The 16,472-nt window shown below is 57.7% G+C and overlaps 1 protein-coding gene across 2 annotated transcripts; it reads left to right on the top strand.

Moving 5' to 3' along the window:
* The first annotated feature begins 1,072 nt into the window (after positions 1 to 1,072).
* FHOD1 (formin homology 2 domain containing 1) lies at positions 1,073 to 16,448 on the top strand. 2 transcript variants are annotated; one of them, XM_045815011.2, is made up of 24 exons: positions 1,073 to 1,374; positions 8,295 to 8,401; positions 8,763 to 8,827; positions 9,150 to 9,217; positions 9,291 to 9,396; positions 9,470 to 9,564; positions 9,825 to 9,936; positions 10,023 to 10,117; positions 10,220 to 10,363; positions 10,477 to 10,622; positions 10,709 to 10,951; positions 11,085 to 11,108; positions 11,494 to 11,547; positions 12,445 to 12,560; positions 12,642 to 13,246; positions 13,575 to 13,730; positions 13,962 to 14,144; positions 14,231 to 14,350; positions 14,428 to 14,589; positions 15,002 to 15,192; positions 15,285 to 15,477; positions 15,567 to 15,729; positions 15,810 to 16,010; positions 16,084 to 16,448. In XM_045815011.2, the coding sequence occupies exons 1-24, from the start codon at positions 1,174 to 1,176 to the stop codon at positions 16,164 to 16,166; spliced, it is 3,633 nt and encodes a 1,210-aa protein (XP_045670967.1). In that variant the 5' UTR covers positions 1,073 to 1,173; the 3' UTR covers positions 16,167 to 16,448. The 2 variants fall into 2 exon arrangements, with proteins under 2 accessions (XP_045670967.1, XP_045670968.1); XM_045815012.2 differs by lacking the exons at positions 11,085 to 11,108; positions 11,494 to 11,547.
* The last annotated feature ends 24 nt before the right edge of the window (positions 16,449 to 16,472 follow it).

Raw genomic sequence — 16,472 nt, 5'->3', positions numbered from 1 at the left:
GGTTTCCGATGTAAGGCTCGATGATTCATTAGTTGTGTATAACACCCAGTGCACCATGCAATACGTGCCCTCCTTACTACCCATCACCGGTCTATCCCATTCCCCCACCCCGCTCCCCTCTGAAGTCCTCAGTTTGTTTCTCATAGTCCATAGTCTCTCATGTTTCATTCCCCCTTCTGATTACCCCCCCCCCTTTCTTTATCCCTTTCAGGAAGCTGTTCCTCTTTATCTCCCAAACCGAGGAGCACTCGGCCTCCCTTTCGGTCAAACTACAGGGAAGTCTCATCACCTTTTCCATGAAAACAGAAGGGAACCTATCTTCTTCCCCGAAACTATGAGAAAACTCAGCCTATCGATTCCCTTCAAACTAAAAGGGATCCACTCACCTTTTCCCCCAAACCTGAGGGGCATTTGGCTTATCTCGCCCCAAACTGAGGAGGACCGTCTCCATTTTTCATTCAAGTTGAGGGGCATCCATCCCTCATCTTACCCCAAACTGAGAAAAACATGTTCTACCTCCTCACTCAAATTGAGTCATCACATCGTTTTCCCAGAGCTGAGGGGCACCCGTCCCTCTTCTTACCCCAACTAAAGGCAAATGATCCCACTTCTTCCTTCAAACTGAGTGGAATCTATTTTCACTTCTTGCTCCAAACTGAAAGGGATCCATCTCCCTGCTTTCCCCCAAATGACGGAATCCCATTCACTGCATCCCTCAGACTGAAGGAATCAGGACCATCTCGTCCCTAAACTCAGACCCGGCCGGCCATTATCTGAAGAAATTTCCGCCCCACCTGCCCGAATAACCCCTCAACAAGAACTCAGCCTCACCGCCATCAACCCCAAAGCAAACCTCCCCCGCCTGGGCACGCTCTTGAAGGCGGGACGCGAGCTCGGGTTTTCCCGCCCGCAGAGCCAGTGAACTAACGGGATCACGATCGCGCCCTCTGAGTGGCTGGCGGCAAGCCCCGCCCCCAGCAGTGGATGCCCCTCCTGGCGCGTTCAGGGAAGACTCTTGGCTCCACCCCCTTCCTCGGCCCCGCCTCCGTCTGGCTCCGCCTCTCCTCAGCGGCGTCCGGTCCAACCCGACCCAGACAGCTGAGCTAGTTGAGCAGACGCCGCGGCGGGACCGGGACCCTCCCGGAGGCGCGCGGCGCGAGCCAGTGACAAACGATGGCGGGCGAGGAAGATCGCGGAGACGGGGACTCGGTATCAGTGTTGACCGTGCGGGTGCAGTACTTGGAGGACACCGACCCCTTCGCATGTGCCAACTTCCCGGAGCCGCGCCGGGCCCCCACCTGCAGCCTGGACGGGGCGCTGCCCCTGGGTGCGCAGATACCCGCTCTGCACCGCCTGCTGGCGGCGCCGCTAAAGGTGAGGGGGCCCGGAGAAAGATTGGGGGCGATCAAAGGTTCATGGCGCCATGAAAGCCTTTGGGAGGTATCCCTCGGGGAGAGGCTGGAGCGGGTACTCTACTGCGGGAAAGTCTTGGGCTGGGGACCTAAGGTCCACGCTGCCTGGCTTTCGCGGGACGCCTCTCAAGTTGAAGGCAGCTGAAGGGACATGGGAGTTTGTGGTCTGCGCCCCTCTGGCTGCCCCCTCGAAGTGAGGCCCACCGGGGGGATGTTTGGGTTCCCCTCGCTGCCTGTCTGCCGGAGTAACCGATCTGGATAAAGTGAAGGTAGATATTCGGGTGGTAGCGGACTAAAAGTTGGGGCTGGGGAAGGACCAGCTTCCACCTGCTTCAGGTGAGGTGGGGCGGGACCAAGAGGAGGGGCGGACCTGGGGCGGGCCACTGGGGGCGGCCAAGACTTCGAGCGGTTTCTGGAGGCTGGACTGGGTCCCGCCCGATAGAGTGTTGCCCCTGTAGGTGGGGGCCCCGCTTGGGAATGCCAGTAGAAGAGAGACTTCTCGGGGTGAGGTGAGTCTCCGGGAAGCTGTCTGGCCCGGGACACGCTGAGAGCTGATGGCTGCACTGGTGGAAAAGCCCTTTGAGTCACCGCCCCCACCATCCCGTACTCCCGCCGCAGCCGGCCCACGGCTAGAAGGGAGGGGGCGGGCCGGGCTAATTTTAAACCGCCAGCCTGCCCTAGTTTGCCTGCGTCCCGGAGCCGACTCGTGCACAGTGCTGGGAGAGGCCCTTTTCCAGATGGTTGGCCCTACCTCCCCTCCGGCTCCCTGCGCTCAGCCCCCTGCCGGCAGCGCTTTCCGGCGCGCTGGGTTTCCGGACCAGGACTCTGGGAGGCGCACTACTACCCCCCCCTCCCCCCGGCAGCCAGTACACATCGAGTGGTGTGGAAAGGAGAGAGAGTTGGCGGGGTTGGCCTCCCCTGCTCCCAGCCTTAGCTGGGGGGCGAGTTGCGCAAACTTGGCCCCCAGGCCCGGGGTCTCCCCTGGAATGTGCCCCGGGCCCCCAGCCTGCATTCCTCGCTCTGCGGGCCGGCCCCGCCTCTGAGCGCGGGCGGGAGAGTTGGTGAGATTATTGGCCGGGGGAGTGGCGCGTGTCCGGGCAGAGCCCGGCTTCAAGGCCACGGCTTGAAGGTTGCAGCACACTGCCCACTTGAGAGTTTTGATGCAACCCCTTTTGTCCTGCCCTGTTCAGAGGGTCAATCTGAGGTGGGCCTGGAAGGAGCACGACCAGCCCGAGGCCACCTTCAATTCAGGATGGGCGCTGGAGAGGGTGTGTTGAGCCGAGTAGGTTCCTGCCTTCAGGCTTCTGGAACTCCTGGTGCTGAAATAAGCCTGGAGCATTACAGAGAACATAGTATTCCTCCCACTCCCCACTCTAGGACATGATTCCCAATAAGGGGCAGATTTGGGAGGTCAGTGACAGAAAAGACCCACCCTTTTTCCTCCCCTCATTTAGGGACCCATCTCCCTGCTGCACCTGGTGCTCTGTACTCCTTAGCTAAAGACACTACAGAGCTCAGATGGAGAATGTGTTAAGTACTTCCCAGCTCAGAGATTCCTGGTCTCCCCACCTTTAGGATCTCCCACTTGGTGTACCTGAGGACTACCAGATCTCCCACAGGCAGGATATGCTGGTGGGCACACTGAGTTACCACTGTGCCTGTAGCCAGAATGTCCTGGGGCTGGCAGCTCTGCCAGGAATGGTCAGATACACTGTGATGTGCTCATCCCAAATATAAACTGTGACCACAACCCCAGAATAGAAGGCTGGAGGAAGAAGGGTTGAGAATAGGGTAGGGGCAGGGCATCAGAGAGCTGAGAGAGGGGGAGCAGGGCTTCTCCTTGCAGGAAATGTCACAGCGGGTTCCTCCCCTACTCCTATAAGTGCATGCCCCAGGGGCACAGACATGACTCAAGCTTGCCTACAGGGCCCTATAGAGGGGAGAGGTATCCCAGAAACCCAGGCATTCCCATCCCAGGCCTAGAGCAGAAGGAAGAGGGAGGGATCTCCACTCAATACTTTATCCTCTGTACATTTGTCCAGTAGGGGAACAGGACACAGCCAAGTGATGACATCTGCCCTCCCACTCTGGGCACTGACCATCATCCCTGCAGACCCTGCTCCCTCCCTGGGAATGTAGGAAGGCCCCGCCCACTTTCTCTCTGGAGTTCCACCCCACAAACCCCATTGGGCTGGGCCTAGCCACTAGAGTTCCCCTGGGGGCTTCCTTTTTAAACCGTTTAGAGCTTTCAGATCTGAGAAGACCTTGCTCATTTCCTCCTACTCTAGGAGGAAGCTCCTTGCCACAGCCTCTGACTCATCTCCTGGCCTTGGGTGGGAGCAGGAGGGGTGAGGGAGTGGGGAGGGGTCCTGGCAGTGCCTTGGGCCATGCCTGGTGTCCTCAGGGGAGAATATAGGAGTATTTGTCTTCCCTCTGTGTACAGTTCTCACAGCCCAGGGACCTGCCCCTGCCTAGAGGAGAACCTGACCCTCTGGCCTTGCATTTCATCTCTTTACCCAGAGGTCGGCTACATTTTGATTTTCAGGGCAGTGCCTCAGGAGCCCTCTGACACCTAAAGGCCCTGCCACATCTGAGATAGCGTTGACTTCTCCCTGGGTTCTGGGTGGAGAGACCTGAGGGCTGCTCTGACCCTGATTCAAAGGCCCAAGGAGCCCCCTACTTCTAGCAGCAAGGACAGCCCTAGAAATCTGTCCCAGTTACTCTGTTTCCCCAGCTGTGGCTAAAGATTAGAGGAGGACAGGGGTGGCACTGTCCTGGAATGTTTCTTGACCTTGAACCCTCCCTACTCCAGCCTCAGTTTACCTCAGGAGCAGTTGTTGCAAGGGGGCTAAAGTGTGAACCTGATCTGCTGGGACAGGGACCAACTGGAGGGGTCCCAGAGGAGTCTTAAGGGTAAGATGGGGTGCTCTGGTGATGAACCGAGCCCTTTATTTCCCTGATATGGAGGTCTTTTGGGGAGACTAGAAGATTGGGATGTGGACATGAGCCATGGCCTTCTTCTAGCTTTCTCTGGGGCCATCATCCATGTCTAATTTACTGATCATTCTGGGCCAGGGCGTCTGGGATGCAGCCTGGTGAGGGACCCCAGGACCTAGGTCCTTGCAGATGTAGGCACTGTTACCTCAGTGTGTATGATGTGTATGTTCATTTGTGTTCCCTTGCTACAACTGGGAGGACCAGTTTGGGGTATTTGCAGAGTCCAGAAAGCTGAGGGGTGGTCTTCAGCCCTTGGCAATACTACATGCTCCAGCCCTCCCCCACCTCCCCTCCAGGGCTCCCTGCAGCACTTCCAAAGTCCATCTACCCAAGATCTAGGTTATTTAGCCCTGGTTCCATTCCTAGTTGTGCAGCCTGGGCCATATTCACTGAGTTTCTGAGCCTTGGTTTCCTCACCTGGAAAAGGATTATCAGGAGAAGGGCACCTGGCTGGCTCAGTTGGTAGAGCATTTGACTCTTGATCTCAGGGTCGTGGGTTCAAGCCCCACTTGAGCATAGAGATTACTTAAATAAATAAAACTTAAAAAAATAAAAGGAATAGCAGGAGAATCAAACAACTAGGCAACCTGGTATGTGACACAGAGGAGGCATAACTAATATGGGTTTCCCTCCTCAAGGCCCATCCGGGAAGTCATGGTCTAGTTGGAAACCCAAGATAACAGGAGGAGGGTCTCATATTTAAAGTTTGTTTGTTTGTTTGTTTGTTTGTTTGTTTAAGTAATCTCTACACCCAATGTGGGGCTTGAACTCATGACCCTAAGATCAAGAGTTGCATGCTCTCCAAATGAGCCAGCCAGGCGCCTCAAGGGTCTCATGTTTATAGGAAACCAAAAGAAGGAAGCAGTTAGCAAAATTATTTCCTAAAACAGGAGTCCTTCAGCATATAATTCTGCCCTCTTCTCCATCTTCTTTCCCTGCCCCTGGTGTGTTCGTTCTCGCCTGATTTGCAGTTAAAAAATATTTTAGGGAGTAGTCACCATGGTCCCTGAAGTTTAGCCCTGCATTTAAAACCATATGTAATGAGTTGGTTTAGGCTGTCAGAAAAGCCTGAGCCCAGAGAGCCAAGAGAAAAGTGGGCTGGATGCTGAAGGGGAAGGCTGGGCCTGGGAAGAATGGAGAGGACTCTACTCCAAGACAGACACAGAGAAGCATGCAAGACAAGAACCAGGAGGGAGTCAAGGATGTGGGCCCACACAGGCCCTGTGCTGACCCTGAGCACTGTCAGCAGGCTTATTCTGGCCTGGCCCAGACCCAGGGTGTGAGAAACAAGCCCCAGAGGTTTGGCTCTCAGAAAGGTGACCCAAGCGAGGGGCCAGGGGTGTGAGGGACAAGCACCACCCCACTGGCAGGAAGTCTCTGTTCTTTGCTACCTTAGCCCACCACCCCCATCTCCACCCGGGACAGGCAGCTGGGTTGGGGCGGGGGGGGGCACCATCCTGGAGGCTTTGGGAAGTCCTGTTACCTCAGGACTTCTCTAGGGAGGCCACTGCTGCCACCATGGAGGGAAAGGGGTTAAACCTGCTCACCTGAGGCTGGGTGATGAGCACTTGACCTTCAGGACCTTACCCCAAATACATGCAGGCATTCTAGAAGAAGAGGGCCGTTCCCTGCTCGCTTGGGATTAGAGCACACAAGCGTGCTTGCAGGAGGACAAGAGAGCCTGAGGGAGCCGAGCTTTCTGGGGGTGTGCTTCTTGGACCTGTGCTCCAGCAGAGCAGATATATATATATATACCAGACCATGAACCTGGGTGTGGAAGTACATACCAGGTATAATCCGATCACCCCTCCAGTGTTTACCTTTACAGCACTCCACCCCTCTCCTTGCTTAGCACTCATGGCAGTTGTACTTCTACATTTATTTGTGGCCTTTTTCTGAGGCGAGCCTGCCTGCCTCCCCAGCTGCGCTGGAAGGCAGGAAAAGCAGAAGCAGTGTCTTCTTCCACGCTATGTCTTCAGCACCTAAAACCAGCCTGGTTCATGAATGTTTGAATGAGTGAGCTATTCTATATATGTGTGATTTGGGGGATCCCTGAAGGGATTTGTTGCTCTGGGGCTGGGGCAGGGTGTGTGGATATGTTTCTCTAGGGTCCCAGAATCCTCTAGTCCAAGGTGGAAGGAGATGCAGCTGTGCCTGGATGGGGGTGGGGTCAGCAGGCTGCTGAGTCACCATGTGGGAAGAGAGATCAGGAGGAATGTGGGGCTGCCCTCAGCTGAGCTGGCCCGAGACGGAGTACCCCAGCCCTGGGGCCTTGCCACCCCATCTCAGGCCCATTCCTAGTAGGCCCTGGAGAAGATGACTCTGCTCCCAGGGAGGGGAGAGGCCAGGCCCGCCCAAGGCGCCCAAGGGAAGGCAGGCAGCCAGGCAGGAAGTGGGACAGAGAACAGGCTGGAGTGTTTGTCCTATGTCCCATGTCCCAGGCGAGACGGGGTGGGGGAGGGGGGCTGGAAGAGAGGGGGTGTCACCCAAGGGCCTCAAGGCTGAATTGCTAGGAAGAAGCTGGGTCAGGCTCTCAGGCATGAGCAGGGGTGCAAAGCAGAAACAGGGTAGGGGCAGGAGCGGGACTCCCTCCCCCCCCCCCAGGGGACCAATAGTATCTGGAAGCCCTTGGACTAGGCCCAGAGCAGGGCAGGGCTGACAGAACAGCAGGACAAATGATGGCATTGACTTCCCAGTAAGATGGAAGCCAGAAAACACCCTGCTTCTCCAGAGGGGGGCTCTCCCTGGGCCATGGTATGTCAAGGAGCAGGACCACTCAATTCAAGGGGACTTTGCTGAGCCCCGCATACCGGCCGGCTCCGTGCTAGGGGGGAGGTGTCTCGAAGAGGCACAGTGCTGCCCTCAGACACTTCAGTAGGCCTCTCTACAGGTTCTTCTCGACAGGCCAGTGTCACGCCTCGTGGTGGTGGTGGACAGGAGCCAGGCTGGGGGTACAGTGGAGATACATGGGAAGCAGACACATGAATAGATCATGTGCCTTGTACAATGCAGGTTTCAGGGACCCAGTGCAGACTGAGTCAGATCCTAAAACCTGGTTTTCAATAGGCCCCTTGGAGGCCTCTGAGATCCAGCTCACTTGGGGCAGAGCAAAGACCCTGAGGCCTAGAGGGACTGACAGCCTATGGATTACCCGAGGCTCCTCGTGGTCTCAATTCGGGGAGACGTCACACCCACGCACACCTCCCAGCTGGGTTTGCACCAGCATTCCTAACACTTTCTCCCTGGGCTTGAATGCTTTGTGGATACAGCTTATCACCCCCAGGGCTGTGAACTTCCTCGAAAGCAGGAACTTCCTCCCATCTTGTCTCTGTTCCTCTTCCTTATTCATGTTCATTAGCTCAACAGTGTTTAGTGAGCACTTACTGTGAGCCAAATGCTGTGCTAGGCTCTGCAGATATAGCATGGGGCAAGACAGACACAGTGCCTGAACCCAGAGAACTCATGGTTAGTGGGGAAGAAGAGTAGTGTCTAGGATATTGTAACACTGTGTGGAAGGCCTCACACATGGGAGCTTCACACGTAGGGTCGAATGGTAGGGTCGAATGGGTTGCGTAGCATTGGCTAGAGGAGTCCAGGAGAGCATTCCAAAGAAGCATTACCTAATCTGAAACCTGCAGAATGGGGAGGTGTTAGCTGGAAATCATGGCATGTACAAAGGGCGAGAAAGCTGGTACCTGAGGTGGATGGGCACTGCGCATTGTAAGCCTGTGAGAAATGGCTGCCGAAGGAATGCGTGGCTATAGTGCACACCCTGTGGTATGCCACTCTGCCAGCTCTCTGAGGGGGAGGCAGGAGGTCATGGGGTCTCCATACATACCCCTGCCACCTCTTTCCAGCCCTGACAGCTGTTCCCTTTGCCTCTAGCTGGAGGACTGTGCCCTGCAAGTGTCTCCCTCTGGATACTACCTGGACCCTGAGCTGTCTCTGGAAGAGCAGCGGGAGATGCTGGAGGGCTTCTATGAAGAGATCAGGTCAGAGCTGATGGGCCCAGGAAGGCAAGGCTGGCCCCTGCCCTTGCTTCCATCGGGGGCTGGCTCAGGTGTCAGCAGCCAAGACACCTGATCTCTAGCCTGGGTTGTGAGTGACCTCCTGCCACCCCAGGGGACTATGCCAGGGGAATCCCAAGGTCTGGCCAGTGTTACCTGATGCCCAGGATGTGAGGGGGGAGCTCTCACACATCCCTGAAATACCTATGTTTGCACAAACCCTCTTGTTGGGGAGGAAGGAGTTGAGCCAGGGTTGGCATGTGGGGTGGTCTTTAGCTGCCCTGGTGTGGGGGCAGGGACCCTGAGGAATGGCCTGGAAACTGCTGACTAGGCTGCTTGATTCCAGCAAAGGGCGGAAGCCTACACTCATCCTGCGTACTCAACTCTCTGTGAGGGTCAATGCCATCCTGGGTAAGTGTATGAGGGCATTAGAGTCCAGGAATCCCCCTCCCCAGCCCCGCTGGCTCAGTTTCTTTCAGGCCTGTGCTGGACAGTGGACAAGGCACATGAAGACAGGATGTGTGGCCCCTCCCCATTCCTATCCTGACCTCTCCTTCCAGGGCCAGGGCTGATGCTGCAGCTAAACCACGATGGGGCTTGCCCAGAGTCAGGGAGTGGAGGAGGAGGTTGGGGGTTCAAGAGTACTAGAATATTCTTTGGTGGGGGATTGTGTCCCAGTAGAGGAGGGTGTCTGTGCCCCCTTGAGGTTTCCATGCCCACCTACCCCTTGCAGAAAAGTTGTATGGCTCCAGTGGCCCTGAGCTGCGTCGCTCCCTCTTCTCACTAAAGCAGATCTTCCAGGTGAGGCCCAGAAGTGGGCTGGGGGTGGGCGTCCAGCCTGAGCCCTGCTTAAACTCCCCCATGGTGTCCCCAGGAGGACAAGGACCTGGTGCCTGAATTTGTGCACTCGGAGGGGCTGAGTTGCCTGATCCGTGTGGGTGCTGCTGCCGACCACAACTATCAGAGCTACATCCTCCGAGGTTAGCCCCATCCCTCCCCTATGACCCCTGCCTTCGGCGACCCCTTACTCACCTCTTGTCCCTGTGTCCCCAGCACTAGGCCAGCTGATGCTGTTTGTGGATGGGATGCTGGGGGTGGTGGCCCACAGCGAGACTGTGCAGTGGCTGTACACACTGTGCGCCAGTGTGGTAAGTGGCCCTCCGCACAGCCATGCACCCTTTTCCCACTGCCTTGACCTCGGTCTCCTTCAAAGTGGGCTGGAATGGAGTGAGTCTGAGGCTCCCCCTCTAAGCCTAGAAGGCACTCCAACACCTGGGCCTGGGGCCAGGGTCTTTCTGCTTGGACTCTCCTTTCTGGGTCCAGCCCCAGAAGCCCTTACCCCTCCGCACCAGGAGCTGGCACAAGTCTGGCCCAAGCCCTGCTCATATGTGGTGACCCCTCCCCCCAGTCTCGCTTGGTGGTGAAAACGGCCCTGAAGCTGCTGCTGGTGTTTGTGGAATACTCTGAGAACAATGCACCACTGTTTATCCGCGCTGTCAACTCTGTGGCCAGCTCAACAGGTGAGAGACTGTCTCTTCCTCCCCCACCACTCAGAGCCCTCTCTCCTACCTGTCCCTTCATGATTACTTCCCTTTCTGTGTGTTAGGCTCTCTTCCTTGGGCCAATCTGGTGTCCATCCTGGAGGAGAAGAATGGCGCTGACCCTGAGTTGTTGGTGTATACAGTCACCCTCATCAACAAGGTGGGGTGGGGGGGCTGAGAAGTGGGGAGAACCAAGTGTCAGTTCTGGGCCCCTAAGGGTCTCCATCAGCCTTAGCCTTGCCCTCCCATCCGCACGCTCTAGACACTGGCAGCACTTCCGGACCAGGACTCCTTCTATGATGTGACGGATGCGCTGGAGCAGCAGGGCATGGAGGCTCTGGTCCAGCGCCACTTGGGTGCCTCGGGCACTGATTTCGACCTGCGCACACAGCTTGTGCTCTATGAGGTAGGCCGGGCCATCTGGGCGCGACTGGAAGGGAGGGAAGAGGCGCAGTTCCCCAGCACCCCACCCTACCTGTGCGGGTCTCAGCGGCTCAGATCTGGGTCCACCTCCACTAGAATGCCCTGCGGTTGGAGGATGGAGACATTGAAGAAGCCGCTGCAGGTGGGCGGCGGGAACGCAGAAAACCCTCTTCTGAGGAGGGCAAGAGGAGCCGCCGGTCTCTAGAAGGCGGGGGCTGCCCTGTGCGCTCCTCGGAGCCTGGGTAAGAGAGAACTTGCCTTCACACGTTGGGGTGCAGGGGGTGATCTCCCTGCAGCCGCCTTGGCCGTTGACAGGCCCCGCCTCCAGCCCTGCAGGCCCCGCCTCTAGCCGCACAGGCCCCGCCTCGCCGACAGGCCCCGCCTCGCCGACAGGCCCCGCGGACCCCGCCTCAACGGTAATCTCCACCTACTCTGCTGGCCCTGCCCTGTCAACCGGTCTGGCCCCCAGCCCCGTGGGCCCAGCTTCGGGCCTCTGTACCTCGGTGAACCTCTTTCCTGCCATCTCCGTGGGGTCCTCAGCCGACACCTCCAGCGAGAGGAGCATCTACAAGTAAGTAGGGAGACAGAGGCTGCCCCTAGAGCCCTCTCTCCAGCTGTCCCTCCACTCTGAGCCCCTCCACAGGCCCTCTGCCTCCTCTGCCCAAACTCCTCTGCCCAAACGCGTGCTTTCTCTTTCTTTCCAGACTTCACCAAACTGCTCCTGTTTGGTAAGTGACTGCTGGGGGGTGGAGTTCTGCTCTGACTGGACCTCTTCCTCCTGTTGCTTGTCTTCATCTCTTTCTGGCATTCTGCCTGCCCTTGCCCCTTTGTTGTCTGTCCCCTTGCCCCCCTTCTTTGTTTCTCCGTTGCTCTCTTGACTCTCTTGTTCTGCTCCATCTTTGTCTCTTACTGCACCCTGTCTGTGTCACGTCAGTCTCTCCTCTCCATTTCCAGTTTCCTCATGTCCTGCCTCCTCCACACCTCCTCTCCCCACTGGGGCTGGGAAGGAACCCCTGGTATTACTGCCGAGCTCTGTGGGGGTACAAGCAGCTGGGCTTTGGAGTGGAGCAGGCATCACAATTACCATCTCTTCCTCTCATCCCCCCCACCCAGGGCCCCAGAGAGCCCACCTGTCCCTCAGTCCCCTACTGAGCAGGCCAGGCTGGAGTAAGTACAGAGGCCAGCCTGCCAGGCCTGCCATGTGCTCAGGGCTTCAGCGTTGCTTCCCCCAGCGGGGGTTCCATATGCCTCATGCAGCCAGAGCTGGGGGACTCTCAGGCCCATCCTCTCCCAGACATATGTCTCCTCTGTTATCCAAGGGGTAGGGAAGCAGTTCCATAGTGGTCCCTGTGCTTCGATAGTGACACCTTAGCAGCTTCTACCAGAAATGAGGACACAGACTCCCAACCTGGAGCCCATTCTCCCAGGAATAGGGCAGGGGGGCTGTCTAGGGTGCTGTACAGTGTGGGGGTAGAGGAGCAACCTAGGACTGAGGGAAGGGCAGGGACTGAGGGCCAACAGAGGCTGGAGGGGCTAAAAAAAAAAAAAAAAAGGACTGGATCACATTCATTATTTCAACATAAACTGAGTGCCTGTTGTGGTAGCTCAGTCAGTAAAGCATGAGACTCTTAAGCTAAAGCCTGTTGTTTACCAGGCCCTTACCTAGGCATGGGTCATATCTCTCAGAAGCTGCCAGACATGGGACAGCCTGTTGTGCCCATTGTGACAGCTATGCCCTTCCCCTGCTCTGAGGGTCCTTGTCTAGAATCAAGACAGTGAGCATGCATGAACAGCAGCAAAATTCAAGTTAGATGTTAAGCAGAACTTTTCCCCATATGTTGAACTGGGGATGCTGGGTTGGCATTGACCCTCCTCAGATATGGAGGCCTGAACAGGGGCTGGCCTTGGGGTTAAGTCCTGGGTCTGCTCGGCGCATGGACTGTTCCCTGTGTGTCTTTGTGTGTGCCTGCAATTTGGGGCAGTGCCCAGGGGCCCAGCAAGGCATGTACACCGCCCTGGGCTGAGGTGTGTCAGACACCCTCACTGACAAGCGCCTCCCTCCAGAGCCCGGTTCCTGGAGAATGTGGCAGCGGCAGAAACAGAGAAGCAGGCTGCACTGGCCCAGGGCCGGGCAGAGACATTGGCTGGGGCCATGCCCGATGAGGCCGATGGACACCCAGGTGAGTGGGTGGGCAGAATCCACTCATGCTGCCCTGTTGCTCCACAGAGGGCATGATGCTGACACTGGTTCTCTATTCTAGATACGCGGGAACCATGGGGCTTCCCAGAACCAGGCCCTGCACCCAGAACACCTGAGAGCCCTGTCCCCCGAGGTCTGCTCCGGGCCCAGCGGAGCCTTGAGCCAGAGCCCAAGGTGCCACTGGCCCCACCAAGCCCCAAGGCTGAGCCCATTCAGGAGTTTCCTATCCGTGTACCCAAGCTGTGCATTGGAGACCTGGACTTCTCAGATCTGGGGGAGGATGAAGACGAGGACATGTTGAATGTGGAGGCTGTGGAGGCTGGGAAAGGGGTCCCACCCCCACCACCCCCACTACCTGTGCTCTCTGGAGGCCCCCCGCCTCCCCCACCCCTACCTCCCCCACCCATCAAAGGCTCACTCTCACCACCTCCACCTCCAGCCGCCCCCCTTTCTCCTTCAGCACCTGATGGTCTAGCCCTCCCCACCAAGAGGAAGACAGTAAAACTCTTCTGGCGGGAGCTAAAGCTGGCTGGGGGCCAGGGAGGCTCTGGGAGCCATTTTGGGCCTTGCCCCACCCTGTGGGCCTCACTGGAACCTGTCTCAGTGGACACAGCCCGGCTGGAACACCTGTTTGAGTCCCGTGCCAAAGACGTGCTGCCTTCCAAGGTAAACCCACCCTTGTCTGCAGGGTAACCCCAGTGGAGACAGGAGGCAGTCAGAGCTTAAGGGTCTGAACTGCCGCTCATTTCCCACATGGGGGAACTGAGGCAAAGAATGGCATCGAGTCTTGTCTGAGGTTTCTCAACAAGGTATCTGCAGAGCCCTAACTAGAAATCTCAGCTCATCCCAAGGCCTTACACATCCCAGATCCCTGGTTGTGGGGTGACCCTACCATCTGGCCATTTAGAAGGGGGCTTTAAGAGTGCCCTCTTAGACTGTTGCGCCAGCTAGTTCCTTTCCCAATCTCATACCACCCTTCTCCCCAACCTTAAAGAAAGCCGGTGAGGGCCGCCGGACAATGACCACAGTGCTGGACCCCAAGCGCAGCAACGCCATCAACATTGGCCTAACCACCCTGCCACCTGTGCATGTCATTAAGGCTGCCCTGCTCAACTTTGATGAGTTTGCTGTCAGCAAGGATGGCATTGAGGTGGGGATACCAGCTAGGGGTGTGGGAGGGAGGTGGGAGGTCTGGCCCTCTCCTTTGGTCAGTGGGCATTTCCTGTCCCTCCAGTGGTGGGCATGGGCTTGGTATTTCTACCGAGCAGTCCCCAGACCCTGGGGGGATCCCCCCAGATGACCTAGGGATGAATCCAAACCAACGCCTGAAGCCTCAGGCCAGGACTGAGGGGACTATGTGGGGTGGTGGCTGCATTCTCAGAAACTGCTGACCATGATGCCCACGGAGGAGGAGCGGCAGAAGATCGAGGAGGCCCAGCTGGCCAATCCTGATGTACCCCTGGGCCCAGCTGAGAACTTCCTGATGACCCTTGCCTCCATTGGGGGCCTGGCCGCCCGACTACAACTATGGGCCTTCAAGCTGGACTATGACAGCATGGAGCGGGTACTTAGATAATGGGGTGGGGTGGGAAATGGGGCAGGTGAGCACAAGGATCAGGTAGTTTGAGAGTCCCTCATCTCCCACTCCAGGAAATCGCAGAGCCACTATTTGACCTGAAAGTGGGCATGGAACAGCTGGTAAAAAATGCCACTTTCCGCTGCATCCTGGCCACTCTCTTGGCTGTGGGCAACTTCCTCAACGGTTCCCAGGTAAGTGGGTGCACGTGAGGGCTGGGGGCCAGGGCTGTGGAGCCAGCCAGGCCCAAGCTCAGATGGGATCCTTTCAGAGCAGCGGCTTCGAGCTGAGCTACCTGGAGAAGGTGTCCGAGGTGAAGGACACGGTGCGCCGGCAGTCACTGCTGCACCATCTCTGCTCCCTGGTGCTCCAGACCCAGCCTGATTCCTCGGACCTCTACTCAGAAATCCCTGCCCTCACCCGCTGTGCCAAGGTCAGCACGAGCCAGAGGCTGGACTAAGACCAGCCACGGAGATGAGGGAGTGCTGCTTCCTGGGGCAGGCTGTCCTTCCGTTAGGGCCGTTGTGCCAGAGCGTGTTCAGCTAGACGTGTCTGCGTGGGCTGTGTCCATGGCCAGAAACATTCTTTCCTCTATTGGCCTGGCTACACACACCTACTGTCTTTGGGTCTCCGTTTAGCCACCACTTCCCTCCGGAAAACTTCTGTGCTCCCCTTAGATTAAATGGACTTGTCTGTCTCCTGCATTAGACTGTGAGCTTTTGGAGGGCAGGAGGCAAGTCTTGGCTATCTGGGGCCCTAGGGCCCAAGCTGGCTGGCCTGACAGAGGCAGCCTCAGGTGGTACCTTTCTGTGGGGGGACAGCATGTGTACTCCCTCCTTTTCCAGGTGGACTTTGAGCAGCTGACTGAGAACCTGGGGCAGTTGGAGCGTCGGAGCCGGGCAGCTGAGGAGAGCCTACGGAGCTTGGCCAAGCATGAGCTGGCCCCAGCCCTGCGTGCCCGCCTCACCCACTTCTTGGCCCAGTGTGGCCGCCGTGTTGCCATGCTGCAGGTAGTGCACCGCCGTGTCTGCAACAGGTGGGCATGTGGGCCAGGGGGGCAGGACCGCCACCACCATCCCTCACACCCCATGCAGGACTCACCATCCCTCCCTACCCCAACCTGCCTAGGTTCCGTGCCTTCCTGTTGTACCTGGGGTACACGGCCCCGGCGGCCCGCGAAGTGCGCATCATGCAGTTCTGCCACACGCTGCGCGAGTTCGCGCTGGAGTACCGGACTTGCCGGGAACGGGTGCTGCAGCAGCAGCAGAAGCGGGCCACGTACCGTGAGCGCAACAAGACCCGGGGCCGCATGATCACAGAGGTGGGCACCCTTCCAGGTTTGGACTGCCCCCCGCCCCAACCCCGTGGCTTCCTTCCCCTGCTCCCAGCTCATCCTTCTGTCCTCTGCAGACGGAGAAGTTCTCAGGTGTGGCTGGGGAAGCCCCCAGCAACCCATCTGTCCCAGTGGCTGTGGGCAGTGGGCCAGGGCGGGGTGATGCCGACAGTCACGCCAGCATGAAGAGTCTACTGACCAGCAAGCCGGAGGACACCACACATGGCCGCCGCAGCAGAGGTGGGACCTATGGCCACTGGGAGCAATGGGCTTTGGGATCACCTTGACTTAACCTGACTTCCCCATCTGGCCTCCCTTAGGCATGGTCCAGAGCAGCTCCCCCGTCACGCCAACAGCAATGGGGCCCTCCACTGCATCCCCAGAAGACCCCCCAGGCTCCAGTATACCCAGTGACACTTCAGATGAGATCATGGACCTGCTGGTGCAGTCAGTGACCAAGAGCAGTCCTCGTGCCTTAGCTGCTCGGGAACGCAAGCGCTCCCGGGGCAACCGCAAGTCTTGTGAGTACTCCCCAAATGCCCACCACCCGCCTTAACCCCATCAACACCCTCCAACCCTGCTCTGTCCCTGCAGTGAGACGGACACTGAAGAGCGGGCTTGGAGACGACCTGGTGCAGGCACTGGGACTGAGCAAGGGTCCTGGCCTGGAGGTGTGAAGGCGCTGCCTCCAGGACACCTACCTATCAGGGCCCCAGCCTGCAGTGCCAGAGGCTAGAGAGTGACGAGGGATCAGCAGAATTTTGGGCCTCTTCTCAACCCCCAGGCCACTCTGTGCCCAGTGGACAGTCCCTCGAGCAGTATTAGCTGTGCGTGCCTGTGTGCAAGTGTGTGTCTGTGTGTGTGTGTCTGTATGTGTACACGTACTTGTATGAGCTCCCTGAATACATGGAGTATAATAAAGTTTTCCTAGCCAACCCAAGAGCCTTTCCTTTTTTCAAGGCACACACTACACTCGGTGGGTG

The sequence above is a fragment of the Ursus americanus genome, chromosome 21 (genome assembly GCF_024610735.1).
Source record: "Ursus americanus isolate L20-20 chromosome 21, mUrsAme1.1.p, whole genome shotgun sequence".
In the NCBI taxonomy this organism is placed as follows: domain Eukaryota; kingdom Metazoa; phylum Chordata; class Mammalia; order Carnivora; family Ursidae; genus Ursus; species Ursus americanus.
The sequence above is the reverse complement of the archived record's forward strand: the minus strand, read 5'-3'. Positions and strand labels throughout refer to the sequence as shown.

Coding starts and splice junctions, on each gene's coding strand:
- FHOD1 (XM_045815011.2), top strand. CDS start 1,174: ATGGCGGGCGAGGAAGATCGCGGAGACGGGGACTCGGTATCAGTGTTG. Junction 8,828..9,149: donor GAGGGTCAATGCCATCCTGG/GTAAGTGTATGA, acceptor TACCCCTTGCAG/AAAAGTTGTATGGCTCCAGT. Junction 10,364..10,476: donor CACAGCTTGTGCTCTATGAG/GTAGGCCGGGCC, acceptor CACCTCCACTAG/AATGCCCTGCGGTTGGAGGA.